At 40.0% G+C, this 14,670-nt stretch overlaps 1 protein-coding gene and 1 pseudogene across 1 annotated transcript in view; one reads left to right on the top strand and one right to left on the bottom strand.

Moving 5' to 3' along the window:
* The window catches only part of Abcb11 (ATP binding cassette subfamily B member 11), a 97,988-nt gene that overhangs the window by 80,937 nt on the left and 2,381 nt on the right, over positions 1-14,670 (bottom strand). The window contains exons 2-4 of the mRNA XM_021182286.2: positions 4,953-5,055; positions 3,672-3,693; positions 423-474 (exon numbers count right to left, since the gene is read on the bottom strand). Of these exons, the coding sequence (XP_021037945.1) occupies positions 423-474; positions 3,672-3,693; positions 4,953-5,028 (150 nt within the window). The 5' untranslated portion in view covers positions 5,029-5,055. The remainder of the gene's footprint in view (positions 1-422; positions 475-3,671; positions 3,694-4,952; positions 5,056-14,670) is intronic.
* On the top strand, positions 5,027-5,923 carry LOC110306138 (annotated as a pseudogene).

A 14,670-nucleotide genomic window follows, 5' to 3' on the forward strand; every position in this document is an offset into this window, starting at 1 on the left:
AGAAAGAAAGAAAGAAAGAAAGAAAGAAAGAAAGAAAGAAAGAAAGAAAGAAAGAAAGAGAAAGAGGAAATGCCTGCATCCTATACAAATTTGTGGTAGATATATAAGCTATGGAATTTCTAAAGACTTCTCATAATAATGTATATATGTGATCTATTGCCCTGGGAGTTACTGTAAAGGCTTTCCTTATTAAGATTATAATTGTGTGTTGATGGATTCTATCCCACTGATATTAGACAGTGGGTTTACTAAGCATTGGATTTCTAATCAGTATTCATATGTTCGGTAAAGCTCATGACTACAAGGCTGATCACTAGAGTTAAGTCCTGCCAGTATGATTAAGGAGTTGGCTCTTCCTCTACTGTGGGAATAACTCACAGTTGCAAAATCAGCCAAGTGAAGCAGCACAGTGCATTATTTACCAGTTCAAAGAAGCCAACTCGAGCGCCTTCCCCTTTCTTCTTATCTTGTAACCTGAAGAGAAGAAAAGGCATTTAAAGGTCATGTTCCCAAAACTGGTGAGAAATTCTCCCTACATGGTGCTTTTCTGAATTATTCTTTAATAAGTATTCATTTCCCCTGTGGCTGGGAATTCTGGCCAAACCCAGTATTTTAATGTATTTTGCACCGATGAATTCCCAAAAGCTGTAGGTGCCTGGACAAGACTTGTACAGGGCCATACCAATCCACCTTACAGCATGAGGAAGGGGGTGGGGAGAAGGGGAGTTCACAAGGTCGGACACATAGTTGAAGAGTTATAGGTGATCAATAACAGCTGAAAGCAGGGGCTGGGCTGTGTTTTATTCAGGAGTAAGAGTCTTAGTAGATTGCCCATAATCCAACAGTCAGCCTTAGGCCATGTGTACAGGCAACATTAACTGGACTCAGCAGGAAATACAATATAAAATATTTGTATATATTTTTGTATATTTATTTTTTGTATAATTTATATATATGTATATTTGTTCTAAATATATATATTATGCTACGTATTCTACATATATTTTACATGTTCTATATATATTTATATATGTTCTATATATACATACAGATAGAGATATAGATACATAGAATATATATAGAACAATTATAATGTATATATAATAGTATATATATTCTAGTTATGAAAACGATCACCCATCCGTTTAACTTTGCCAAAAGTGCTCCCTCTCAAAATGTCCTTTCTTAGACCCTCATGCGGACAGTTACTCCAACTTCAGATTCTCACTCCAAGTCTCCTAAGTCTCCTTGGCAGGGCCTTCTCTAGCCAAAATCGTTAAGATTTCAATAACATCTGCCCTGACACACACATTCCTTCTTAGATCTTCATCTCCAATTCACTCTTTTTCTTAGGAAAAAAAAAAAAAGTTATGCATTCTCAGTAGCTACCCTGTAGTATGTTTTCTAAATTTATAATGTTTATTCTATCTCCCCATAAATATACTTTCCTCATGAGCCTAGAGGGATGTACCACTATTATTCTGCTAAAGAAACATAGCAGTGTAATGACTCCTAATGACATACTGCTAAACCCCTGGATCAGAGCATCCCATGGCTCTCGTCAGAGATGCTTCTTCTTGGAGTAGTTGGGAATTAACACAGAGATTCACAACTGAAAACCTGCAAAGAGGAAGAGACTGTGGAACACTCATCAAACCCCTCTCCTTGGGGCTCAGGGATCTATAATGCAAAAAGATGTAAGAACCAGAGAGGATGAAGGACCCCCGAGAGTGCAACAGGACGGATGCACACGGGAATTCACAGAGACTGTGTCAACACAACTGAAACCTGCACAGGTTCAAACCAGATGGGGTCCCAGCACTGAAAGGAAGAAGTGGACACAGGCTCTGGGCCTTAACCTCTTGCAATTGATGCCTGCTGGCAAAGGGATAATCCATTTTCTCCAACAGAATGTCACTGGGCTTATCAATCACAGTACAGAGCAAAGAGGCCCCATGCCTAGGACTGACTGACTGACACAAAATTAATTCCATGATTCTTTGCTTGTTGTAGGCTTTTTTTGTTGTTGTTGTTTTTGTTTTTTGATTTTTTGAGACAGGGTTTCTCTGTGTAGCCCTGGCTGTCCTGCCACTCACTTTGTAGATCAGGCTGGCCTCGAACTCAGAAATCCGCCTGCCTCTGCCTCCCAAGTGCTGGGATTAAAGGCGTGTGCCAACTAGCCCATCTTTTGATACGTATGCAGCTAGAGTCAAGAGCTCCGGGGTACTGGTTAGTTCATAATGTTGTTGCACCTACAGGGTTGCAGGTCTCTTTAGCTCCTTGAGTACTTTCTCTAGCTCCTCCATTGGGGGCCCTGTGATCCATCCAATAGCTGACTATGAGCATCCACTTATGTGTTTGCTAGGCCCGGGCCTAGTCTCACAAGAGACAGCTATATCAGGGTCCGTTGGCCATCACTGGAAAGAGAGGCCCATTGGACACGCAAACTTTATATGCCCCAGTACAGGGGAACGCCAGGGTCAAAAAAATGGGAATGGGTGGGTAGGGAAGTGGGGGGGAGGGTATGGGGGACTTTTGGGATAGCATTGGAAATGTAATTGAGGAAAATACGTAATAAAAAAAAAGGCGTGTGCCACCACCTCCCGGCTGTTGTGGGCTTTTTGATTCCTTTAATTTTGTTTTGATATTCTTAGTCTTGTTGGGTTTTTTGTTTGTTTGTTATTTTCATTTTTGTGAAGGTTTGTTTTTTTTTTTTGAGATTGAGAGAGAACTAAGGTTGGGTGGGTAGGAGGGAAATGGGGGAGAACATGGTAGGAATCGGAGGCAGAAAACATGATCAAAATACATTATATATTTTAAAAAATGAAAAAAAAAATAAAATGCCCTCCTTGCGGTGAAGGATTTATAATAGATGTTTCTTTTCTGCACTTGCAATGGGACTCTTGGAGGACCAGGGTCACCTGATTTCTTCTAGCACAGTGCTAATCTTACTGGTTCTACTGTTGCCTTCTGTCCTGAAATACTTCAAACTTTCTAAATCAACCTTCTGCCATCCATCTTCCATGTCAGGTACTCACACGGTGCCTCTGTTCTAATGCAGCCCCATCTAATCCTGCCTTAACACTTCCTTACACGTGAACTCAAACGAGTGCTGAAGAGAAAGCTCAGAGAATTCAACTTTAGGTTTTTATTAGTCTCCAGGGGTCAGGAAATAGGGGAGATGGGGGGATTTGGAGGAGTGAGCAGAAGGCATAGAGTTGGAGGAGGAGGCAGGAGTGGAGTTGGAGGACCTCCTGGAACTCATGAAATCACACTATTGTCCAGCTCTTTCCTGTTTGTTCAGGCTAGAAGTTCTGTGGTAGACTGGGATGCAAGGAAGGAAACTGGGCATAATCAGGAAGAGCTATCCTATAAGGCTTTAAAGAGAAGAATAAAGCAGTCCAGCAGTGGTGGTACACGCCTTTAGTCCCAGCACTCAGAAGGCAGAGGCAGGTGGATCTCTGAGTTCGCAGGCAACCTGGTCTACAGAGTGAGTTCCAGGACAGCCAGAGCCACACAGAGACCCTGTCTTGGAAAAAGAAAAAAGAAAAGGTGTTCTATACTTTGTATACATAGTAAGTAACGTAGATGAAAATACTCTGTCCTATATTTATAGAAATATTCTGAAATCCTTCTAGAGAAGATGCTGTGGTGTTGAAACGGTCACTCACCTTGATTTCTTATCATTGTTATCTGTCAGGATGAAAACAACATATAAAGAGGTTAATAATTGTGTCAGAATGCAACATAATCATTAGTCAACCAAAAGCATATCTAGGAAGCACTTTTATTCATGAAATATTATAAACTAATAACTGTCTCTTTCTATCTCTTTATCATCCCTCCTTTTCTCCCCATCTCCTGCTGCTTTGACTATATGTTTGGATTTTTTTCCAGATTATAAAATATTTGTATTTTCTGAATATCAAAAGGAAGTCTTTCCCTTTTTGATACAGGGTCTCTCACTCTGTAATGTAAGCTGGTTTGGGAGCTACATAGACAAGAGTAGCCTCAAATTCAGACTTGTAGTAATTTTCCTGCTTCAGTCTCCCACGGACTAGAATTACAGATGTGAGCTACTGGGCTTGATGGAAATCACCATTTCTAAATTAGCAGAAGTAAATATGGTCATTTGAAATTATCTATTAAGATGAAAAGTAATCTATTGTTTGGTTCCTTAGAAACATTTTCTATTTGTCAAAATTTATCTACTTAACAGATCACAACTTGACTGTGACATGACTTTAATACCTCATCGCCACCAGAATCCATAAGACAGAGCTACATATTATTTTTGTCAGCCCATGTAGAGCAGCTGTCAGTAGGAAATGGAAGTGAGTGTCTACAGGGACATAAGGAAGCCACAGAGAAAAGAATGCTAAGGAATATTTGTTACCATGGCCACCATTTCCTGGTTCCGATGACATTTAATACAGTTGCAGAAAAAGACTAAAGAGACATTATAGTGTGGATAAAGGGCTTGAAAATTGGAAAACTGGATTAGAAGCACGATTGCATGGATTGTTTTGATTCGTGAATGAATGAATGGCAGCTTAGAATATGCCAAGGACTAATGTGTCAAGGCCCCTCATTTCTGCCAGGAGAGTGTTGGTAGGGCCTGTTTAAGGAGCAGAAACCATTAACAATTATTGTTGCCATGGTGATCAGCAACGATATGGGGCTAAAGTTACTACAGTGATCACTCTACTGGGAAGGAAGTGCTCATGGGAGATGTTAGCACTCACTCATGTTGTGCATTTTAACACAGAGCCAGCTTTCAGATGTGAAATGAATTCTAGAGAACCCGCCCAGGTTGGTTGTATGTCAGGCACATGCCTAACCCTAGCCCCCCATGTTGTAGCTGATTTTTCTCTGCTTTTTGAAACCTCACTAGGTGTGTCTCACTCTTGTCTTTAGTTTTCTTTACACAAGGATTGAGGAAACTCGCTTACAGAAACCATCTGATTCAAAAGCATGATTCTCCTCTCCAAATTTCTTCACACTGCGAAGAATCACTGAGTCAGACATGGTGTCTGCAATCTTCACTCAACAACCCTATAAAATAAAACAGTTGCTGCAATTATTATACATTTTCTCTTTAACAAAAGTAGCCAAATAAACAAGGGACTTGGCTCAAGAAACAAGTTTCTATAATCTGCTTCAAACAAACAAACAACCCCCACCCAGATCTTATAATTTAATAACATAACAATGAAAGAGACTAAATATTAGGAAAGAAACTGAGAATGGATTAGAGTCATGTGTTCATTAATTGTTATGCAAATGACTTTTGCCAACTATTCAAAAGGTAGCCCAGTTGAAATGGTTGACTTGTTTTCAGCTTTTGGCTCAGAGGAGGCTACAGTACAGCTTTCTTTAGTCTTCCAAATTCAGGTTCATCAGATACCAGCAGCCTACACTGTGCCACCCAACTTTGTCCCTAAGGATATGAAAATTGTGCATGTGAGGTTCACCATTGGCAGGGGCCACTGCTACATCTGCCTTGGTCATCAAGATTGGTTCCTTTGGTCTGCCTCAAAAAAAAAAAAATGTTGGTCATGGTATTACCAAAGCAACCAGTAACTGGACACTGACATGTCATTCGCATGACACTGACAATCTAGAACAGACAGACCCAGATTTAGGTGGTGCCCTCTGCCTCTTCATGACAACCCAAACCCTCTCAGAGCCACCAAGAGACAGAAAAAAGCAAGAGAGCATTAAGCACAATAGAAATGTTACTTTTAATGAGATTATCAACATTGCCTAGCATATGTGACAGTGGTCTTTAGCCAGAGAGCTTTCTGGAAATATTAAGAACCTGGGTACTACGTAGTCTGTGGGTTGAACTATGAATGGCTGACATCCTCATGATGTCATAGATGACATCAACAGTGGTGCAGTGGGGTGTCCAGCTAGCTAAGAAGCAACAAGATGAAATATTTCAATAAAAGACCATCTAGTTAAAAGAAAGAAGATGGTTTTCTTTAGTTGGTGAGTAGACAATGATTGTTTATAAATTTATGTGTTCTTTCTGTTTATATGTGTTTTACCTATTTTTAACAAATCATCATTATAGTACTAAAAGAACAAAACAGTTGATGGTATTCTTTAGTATAGTTGGTACAATAATAACACCCAAGACCTTTCAGGTAGTGTCAGTGGCCTTTCGTAAGTAGAGCCCCAGGGGAAGGTGAGTCTAGAGGAAGCAGAGAAGGCCCTGAATAAAACGAGAAGTTAGCATTAATTTTAATCACAGCTCTCTTTATGAGTTTTCTCTACTTTGAATACATATCAACCATGAGTGGTGTTTTTAAAAATTCAAGCAGACTCAAGACAATAAAAATAATCAAAATAAAATGAAGCTTAAGTGGAAGAGAAGAGAGCACCCCAGTTGGTATTTTCACTATAGGTTCTAGATACAGATGGGGGACTTGAGAGTTTAGCTCCTGAAAAAACCAGATTAAAGAGCTTCTTTCTAGGTGGAGCCATTGACTATTCTAGACCACTGGCACTGCTGGAAGGCTCCTGAACTCTTAGTGCCAATCGTTGCCCAAGGACTTATAGCTCACGATGAAATGCAGATCTATGAAGGTTATATAAGGAGACAGTGATATATGTTACATATACATATACACATGCTGTGTGTATATATATGATTACATCTGCATACTATGCATATAAAAGAGTTGAAGATGGACTAGTAAAAATCTCTCAGCTTTACCTAAGTGGGATCACAGAGGACGGAAATGACAGATACAGTAATTAGATCATTGCTAGCAATTTTCTAAAAGCAGTGATATAATTAACACTAGATTCTATGTTATGTCATGCATGCCTTGAAGGCCTGGTCCCTGTGCAAAGGAGTGATGCGCAGTTATGGGGCTTTGAGGAAATGATTAGATAGTGAGGATTCTGTCCTCATAAAAGGAGTAATCCATTTCCTGACCCAGAATTGGAATATTAGATTGGTAGATGGTGGAACTGTAGAAGGTGAGTCACTGAGAACATGTCCTGGCTCCTTCATGTCTCTCTCTTTGTTTCTTAGTCATGACAGGGTGAGAAGTCTCATCCTTCACTCACACCCACCACCATGTTATTCAGCCTTGCCTAGGGCCTCAAGAAGTAGAGTTAGCCAAAACCATTAGACAAAATTAACCTTTACTCTTGCTTGTGGAAGGTGTTTTGTTACAGCAACAACAGCTGTTAGCCATTCCAAGGGTTGATCAGCATAAACAAAAATCAGTCAATAGACAATTTATATGGAAAGCATAGAGCATCAAGAATAACTACAACCTGTCTCAAATCTATGAAATAAGCGATAATAACTGACAGATATATTTTTATCAGTAACTAATACTGGAAAACAGCAGATAAACATCTTCAAAGTGCTGAGGAAAAATAACTTTTAACCTGGGTCAAAAAAGTCAGTTTGTCAGTATCCTGACATTGAGAATGAAGGGAGGATTCATTCACAAACTAATACAGAGTGGACTTCAGAAGAAAAGAGTAACTAGAAAGGATTATGAAAAAGAACCAAGCATAAACATAAGAACTAACAAAATACCTCAGTATAGGCCATTAAGTCTCAATATGGAGTTTAACTTACTTATTTCAAAGAGACAAAAATTAAAACTATGTGCGGTCATTTGAATAGAATAGCCCCCCATAGATGGCTTCTCCAGCATCAAGTCTGTATGGTCACTGCCATGCTTCCCACCATGATGATAATGGACTAAACCTCTGTAAGCCAGCCCCAATGAAATGGTAACCTTTATATAAGAGTTGCCTTGGTCATGGTGTGTCTTCACAGCAATGGAAATCCTAAAGCAATAAGGTACAGTGTTCAGTGTGTAGATGAAGTGTGTTGAACTCACTCTCATAAGTATCTATGCCTAAATGTTCTACTAGTTATGGAATGTATATTTGAACATCTGATTCAAACTGCCAAGGATAAACCTACAAATCATACTCAATGAAGACAGTGGCAACCCCCACCCCCACATATTACCTGTTTCCATTTGTGTATATGAAATGTCCAGTATGGACAACCAATAGAGACAGTAAGTGATGGTCTAAGCCTGGAGCAGTTGTAGAAGGGAGTTCAAGAAAGAATAGCTGGTAACGAAGACAGGTTCTACTAAGGATGAGGAAAATATTCAAATTCTGAATTACAGGGAAGGTTGCATAATCTATAGATACACTAAAATCTTCTGTGTTATATGCTTCATTCAGATGAACTCTATGCTACGTACATTACACCTCCAACCAGCTATAAACATGCAGGCAGAACATTCAAGGGGAGAAAATTCCACAGTAGGGAAACAGAGAGTGATAAATGCTGACAGTCAGCTAGCTTTCTCCTCTTTATGTGGTCTGAGACTCAAGGCCATCAAGTGGAGCCACCCTCATTTAGAATGGGTCTTCCCATTTCAACTAACCTAATCAAAGAACTCTTCACAGGCATGGACAGAGAATGCTGAATCTAGGTGATTCCTTCCTCACAGAGATATGCTTATCTCATGGGTGATTCTACATCCTGTCAAGTTGATAATAAACTATCATAATTAGGAGTTTTGGTAAGTTCTTATTTAACAACAATGTATAAAATCTGAATTTAGGTTAAAAAATATATTTAAGTTACATTTGACATATTTATAAAAATTTGCTAATTCATAATACATATAGTTAAATCAAGCTGAAGTGAGCTAACAGCCTCCTCTGTACTACCTGGTTTTCATCCATACTTGAAGGTGCTGGTATAAGTTTCTGGAGGAGAAGAGTTACCAACAGTCTTACATAGCTGTGGATCCCGCCAGCTACAGTAATGATCTGTGAGACAAGATGTATTCCTTAGTGTGACACTGACATGATGATTATGTGGACCACCAACTTCTCTCTGGTTGAATGTGAGGCCCACTTCTCAGGAGAGAGCACATGAATGGGTCTGTAGACCTAGCCAAGAGCCCGTGGCTGAGGAGGTCCTGGGCCATAGCAGAAAACTTAGACTCTAAGTTTACTAAATTGTCCTGTTGTCAAACTGTTTTTCTCAATACTCGATTATACCCATAGATAAGTGCTATGCCCAGTCTTCATCAGAGAAACTTCTGGGCAGTGTTTAACGCAGAAGCCTACATCTGGCCAAAAGTCCAAGAATGTTTGGAGAACTGAGTGTTTGGTCCTAAATTGGAAAGCCCAGGAAACATCATAGAAGAGTGAGCAGAAAGAATGTAAGAATCAGAGGATGGGAAATGGGCAGAAAAAAAAAAAAAAAAAAAACAGATGTCTTCTGGGTATGACACAGCCACGCCACTCAAGATTATCTGCAACAGACCCGCTCAAGGCTGCATGTCTTCATATCTCGTCAAGGTTAAGGGAGGGAGCCACGAGGCCTCATTCCTCCCTGAGACACTATAAGCAATTAACAGTTGAGTGATGGGGAATTATTTTCTTCAGTCATGTAGCCATGAATGAATTGTTCTAGCCCAGGAAGCAGCCTCCCCATCTCTGCTCTGGCAAGCAACTCTATTCACATGGGAAGAGGCCACATAGAAAAGGAAGATATGAAAAAGTAGGAAAATTGAGGAGAGGCAGGGAGGTGAGAGAGGGAAATCGATAGAATTAAAGATCACAGAAATTCATTATATAAATGTAGACAATTATCAAACAATTAAAAAGACAATCGAAAAATTAATTCAGATATTAATAAGAAAACCTAATTTCTCTATACAAGCGTATTTTAATTTTTATTTAAAAATTTCCACATAATATACATATTGATCATAATCTTCCCTTCTCCTGATAATTATATTTGTATATATACTTTTTTAGCAGATAGGCTGATATAAATGCAACCAAGTAAGAAATAAAAGATTAAACACTGGTAAAATAGACACATTTCTATTCAGTAAAATTGTGTGTTACAACTTTAAAACACATGCATGCTAAAGACGAGCTCACAAAGAAAATTAAGAAATTGAAGCTTGATAATAAAGTCGGGGATCTAGAAAAACCTAAACAGACATCAAAGATTTAGTTGTAAGCATAAATGTAGTTAATTTTTCAAAAGATTAAAGAATGAATGCCATTCTTCTTAAGATGCTTTCAGAAAAGATTACAGAGCTGAGAGTGGCATCCCATGCTTACCACGTGGAGGTCCTGTACTCAAGCCTCAGCATAACAAAGGGGCAAAAGGAGTTCAAAATTAATAAAAGGTTTTTTTTAAATTCAAATAAAAAATAGAGGACAAAGCAACTGAAAAGTTTTTCTTTTCAGATAACCAAAGACCAGACAGAACTCCACAAAGCATCTCAGGAGAATATATGCAAACCACAAATAAACAATAGAAAACACATAGGCAGGAGACCAGACCAAAAAAAATTTAAGTCATAATCAAATATTATAAATGACTTTTTGATAACAAGTTTGAAAACCAGGATAAAACTGATTTTTCTAGAAAACATGTGAATCACCACATTCTGTACAGAAGAAAATAAAAAATGTAAGATTAATAATCATTAACCATTTTTAATAATTATTTTAACAATTAACAAATTGAATATTCAATATTTTTTTTAAAATCCCTCCAATCCTTACCCACTTCCCCCACCTCCAAAAATAGGCTTAGAAAGAACAAAGCCATCAAAAGCATGGATGGCTTCACAAGTGCACGTCCTTCCTGCTCCTTTCTGCTTGGGGCCATTCTAACCCGTCTGCTCTGCTCTGCTCTCCTTTAGTACATTTGCTGCCAGAGTGAACAGTATCAGTTGCTTTGTTAACTAGGAAGCTAGGATAGCTAGTCAACTTGTTAACTAGTAAGTTAGGATAGCTAGTCAACTCATTTCACAAGGCAACTTTGATCTTGACATCGAAGAGAGAATGTTATAAAGAGGAAAACATAGACAAGAAAATTGACTTTAAAGCGCTAAGATAGACAGTAAACATAATTCAGTAGCCTACAAAATAAATGAGGCAAGGCTGGTTTGGAGCATAGCATGGTTATTTAGGAAGACAAATGATCATTTGAATAGATTCAGAAAATGTACTTGATATAATTAACATCTGTTCCTGATTTTAGAAGACCAATAAAGTTGGAAAAAAAACCCCAGAAAACAAAAACAAAATGAAGTTTTGCAAATGTAACAACAAAAAAAATTGAGGTCATGGTCAGGAAGAAGTACTAAGACAAGTGCCCCCAATACAAGCCTAGACTAAGCTCCAATAGCACAAGGAGAGAATAGAGGGAGAGTTCTCTTTGGTACAGCTAATAAAAATATACTCTGATTGAATAGCTTTGGAGAGCAAATTAGAAATAACGAGAAAGACTAAATACGCTAATGGTGGGTTGGAGAATATCCTATTCTGTTATTTTCCCTAATAGTTAAAAAAAAAAAAACTGAAATGGCATTTAGTATCTACCACAGGTGTTTGTTTTTTCCATTAATTAATTTATTTATTCACTACATTCCCATCTTGATCCCCTCCCTCTGTTCCTCCCAGCCACTCCCTCCCACTCTCCTTCACTCATTCCCCACCCCCTCCTGGGTACCAACCCACCCTGGCACATCAAGTCTCATCAGGACTAAGTTCATCCTCTCCCACTGAGGCCAGACAAGGCAGCCCAGCTAGGGGAACGGGGTCCTCAGACAGGCAATAGAGTCCCAAGCCAGAGACTGCCCCCCTCCAATTGTTAGGGGACTCACTTGAAGACCAAGCTGCATGTCTGCTACATATGTATATGTAGAAGGCCTAGGTCCAGCACCTGTGCCCTCTTTGGTCTGTGGTTCAGTGTCTGTGAGCCTCCATGGGTCCAGGTTCATTGACCTGCATGTCTTCTTATGGTGCCCTTGCTCCCTCAATCCTTCCCCCACATTTCCACAAGACTCCCTGAGCTTGGTCTTTACAAAAATTGCTTGTTCCCTCAGCAATACTCTTTACAAATGCCTTGACTTTAAATCCTTCAAGAGGAACTGGAGAGAAGGCCCAGCAACTAAAGCCCTTCACATCCATCAAGCCTGACTATCCTAGAGTGATCCCCAGAACCTGATGGGACAAGAAGGGAACCTGAACACACACTCTCAGAGGCTGGAGGCAAGGGTAAAAACAAATAAAAAGTCACGAAATTCTTGTCTCAATGGGTGTGGGGAGTTGGCTGCATGCCTTTAATCCCATCACTTGGAAGGCCAAGGCAGGTGGAGCTCTGTGAGTTCAAGGCTAGCCTGGTCCTGAGAATGAGTTCCAGGCTACACAGAGAAACCCCTGCCTGGAAAAACAAAACAAAACAAACAAACACCAACAAAAACAAAAATAGAATAGATCTTTATCTCCTGAGATGGAAACTACCTCTTCCCACATTTTCCAGATACTGGCTCTAAGGCATGAAGAGATTCAGCTACAGGCTCAAAAGCATAGGTTAGCAAGTGATGGAGCCTAGAATCAAACTCACATCATATGAGATCCATGCAGAGACCAGTAGTAGCATGTTTACTGCAGCATGTATTTGAAAGCAAAAGCTTGAAGAATATATAAATGAATAAGAAAATGAGTCCTCGGTGTATAGAACTTTTGTTATTCAGACTAAATGAAGTAAGTAGGAGAATTCAGGGGAAGTATGGATTGGAGAGATGTATAAGTCTCCCTCCCCCTTCTATCTCTTTCTTCCTACCCTCTCTTATCTCCTTTCCATCCCTATCAACCCCTACTTTCCCTCTCCCAGATTCATGACTTCATGTTGCATTGTGTGACCTATTCAGTTTAACCAGGGTCTTGTGTGTGACCATTGTACCGGAACTATCAATGTGATAGTTCCTGGCGGGGCTCACAGTAGACACTGGAGGTAATGATTCCCCGGCTCTCCGAAGCACCAGTAGCAACTAGTGAAGTAGTGAGGGGTGGGCTCCCTTGAGTTATTTTCTACCTCAGTCATTCATTTAAGACGATTCATCCCACTGCCGGTCACGTCTTCAGGAGAATTTAGGGGCCAACAGTACAGTGCCTTCCCTCAGATTCCGGATTTTCGCAGACCCCACTGTTACTTGCTGCTCCACTATATTAATTTTAGATGGAGGGCACAATGAGAGTTCACACAATCTGTCTCTGGCCTGGAACTTACTATATAAACCCAGGCTGATCTTTAACTTGCCTCACTGAGTGCTGGGATTATAGGTGTTTACCACCAAGCCATCATGTTTTAAAAACATATCTCTGCCTCCCAGTTAATCCATCTTTGCTTCAGTGTGCTGATACTGGGAAAGCCCACAAGGGAAGAGAACACAGGTTGCTTTTTGCCCTTTACGCTGTCCACACCAATCCCCTCCCTCCCTCCCTCCCTCCCTCCCTCCCTTCCTCCCTCTGCCTTTCAGGGTCCTTTGCAGTCAACACACTAACCTGGATCCCTTCTCTCATTCCAGCCACTCAGCAATCCCACACATGAGGTTTCCTACAGCTTGTGTCTTTCTGGACAGCCTTATAATTCATTTCTGTCATCTTTCATTTATTATGAAAATGAAACCTCCTCAAAGATAAAGCTTTATTGGAAGCCCAGATTTCTACACCCGTAACATCATCAATATCCTTCAGCAAAGACCACCATGAACGTAACCATAAGTCAACAAGTGGAGTCACAGAGGAGGACACATTGGTGACCATGAAGTGTCTCAGTAGGAGAATGTTAGAAAGGTCCTGTTATGGGATTGGGGCTTCCATTAGGGAAGCTGGGGAAGGGCCTAAAGAAGTGAGAGTTCGCTCTAGATGCTCTGCACTTTGCAGCAAAATTGTTAACTATTCTGTGGTTTTTTCGTTTTACTATGTATGCTTTCAGAGTAGGTCTGAGGTTAGCACTGTGAGATTGCTTATGTCTATGTCTAATAGGAGAACAACATTGTAACTAAAGTGGTAGGCCAGCTACTGACGTCAGAAGATGATTTCTATTCCTTTCTCATCATTGGTCGGAATGATGTAGTGCTATGATCCTCTTCTTGACATATTTCACAGGACACATGTCTCTGGGGCCAAAGGCATTAATCAGTATTTCTGTGAGGATTGGAGGGTTCTGTCATGATCTCTGAGGCACTCAACCGGGGCAGGAATGACATTTGAAAGCCATTGTGCTGAAAATTTTAATGACTTTAAGTCACAAAGACACTGAAGAATTTTTAGCATTAAATGTGGTGAAAAGCCGGGCGTGGTGGCGCATGCCTTTAATCCCAGCACTCAGGAGGCAGAGGCAGGCGGATTTCTGAGTTCGAGGCCAGCCTGGTCCACAGAGTGAGTTCCAGGACAGCCAGGGCTACACAGAGAAACCCTGTTTCGAAAAACCAAAAAGAAAAAAAAAATGTGGTGAAAGTACACTGAAAACAGAAAATTAGTAGAAAATAAATAAGGTCTTGTTTGTGAATTTCCCCAGAAAAAAATTCTAAAATTCTAAAAACAAATACAAAAAGAAGGAAAGGAAGGGAAGGGAAGGGAAGGGAAGGGAAGGGAAGGGAAGGGAAGGGAAGGAGAAAGAAAAAGAAAGAAAGAGAGAGAAAGAATAAAATAAAATATGTCTTAGGACTGGATATTCGATGCCTTGCCTCATATAATTACAGTGTAGAATGCAACCAATCTGTATTAGACCACATCTTCACCCATCGGCTGACTCAGGAACAGTCCTGGGAAAGGCTTGTAGTA

The sequence above is a fragment of the Mus caroli genome, chromosome 2, assembly GCF_900094665.2.
Source record: "Mus caroli chromosome 2, CAROLI_EIJ_v1.1, whole genome shotgun sequence".
NCBI lineage: Eukaryota > Metazoa > Chordata > Mammalia > Rodentia > Muridae > Mus > Mus caroli.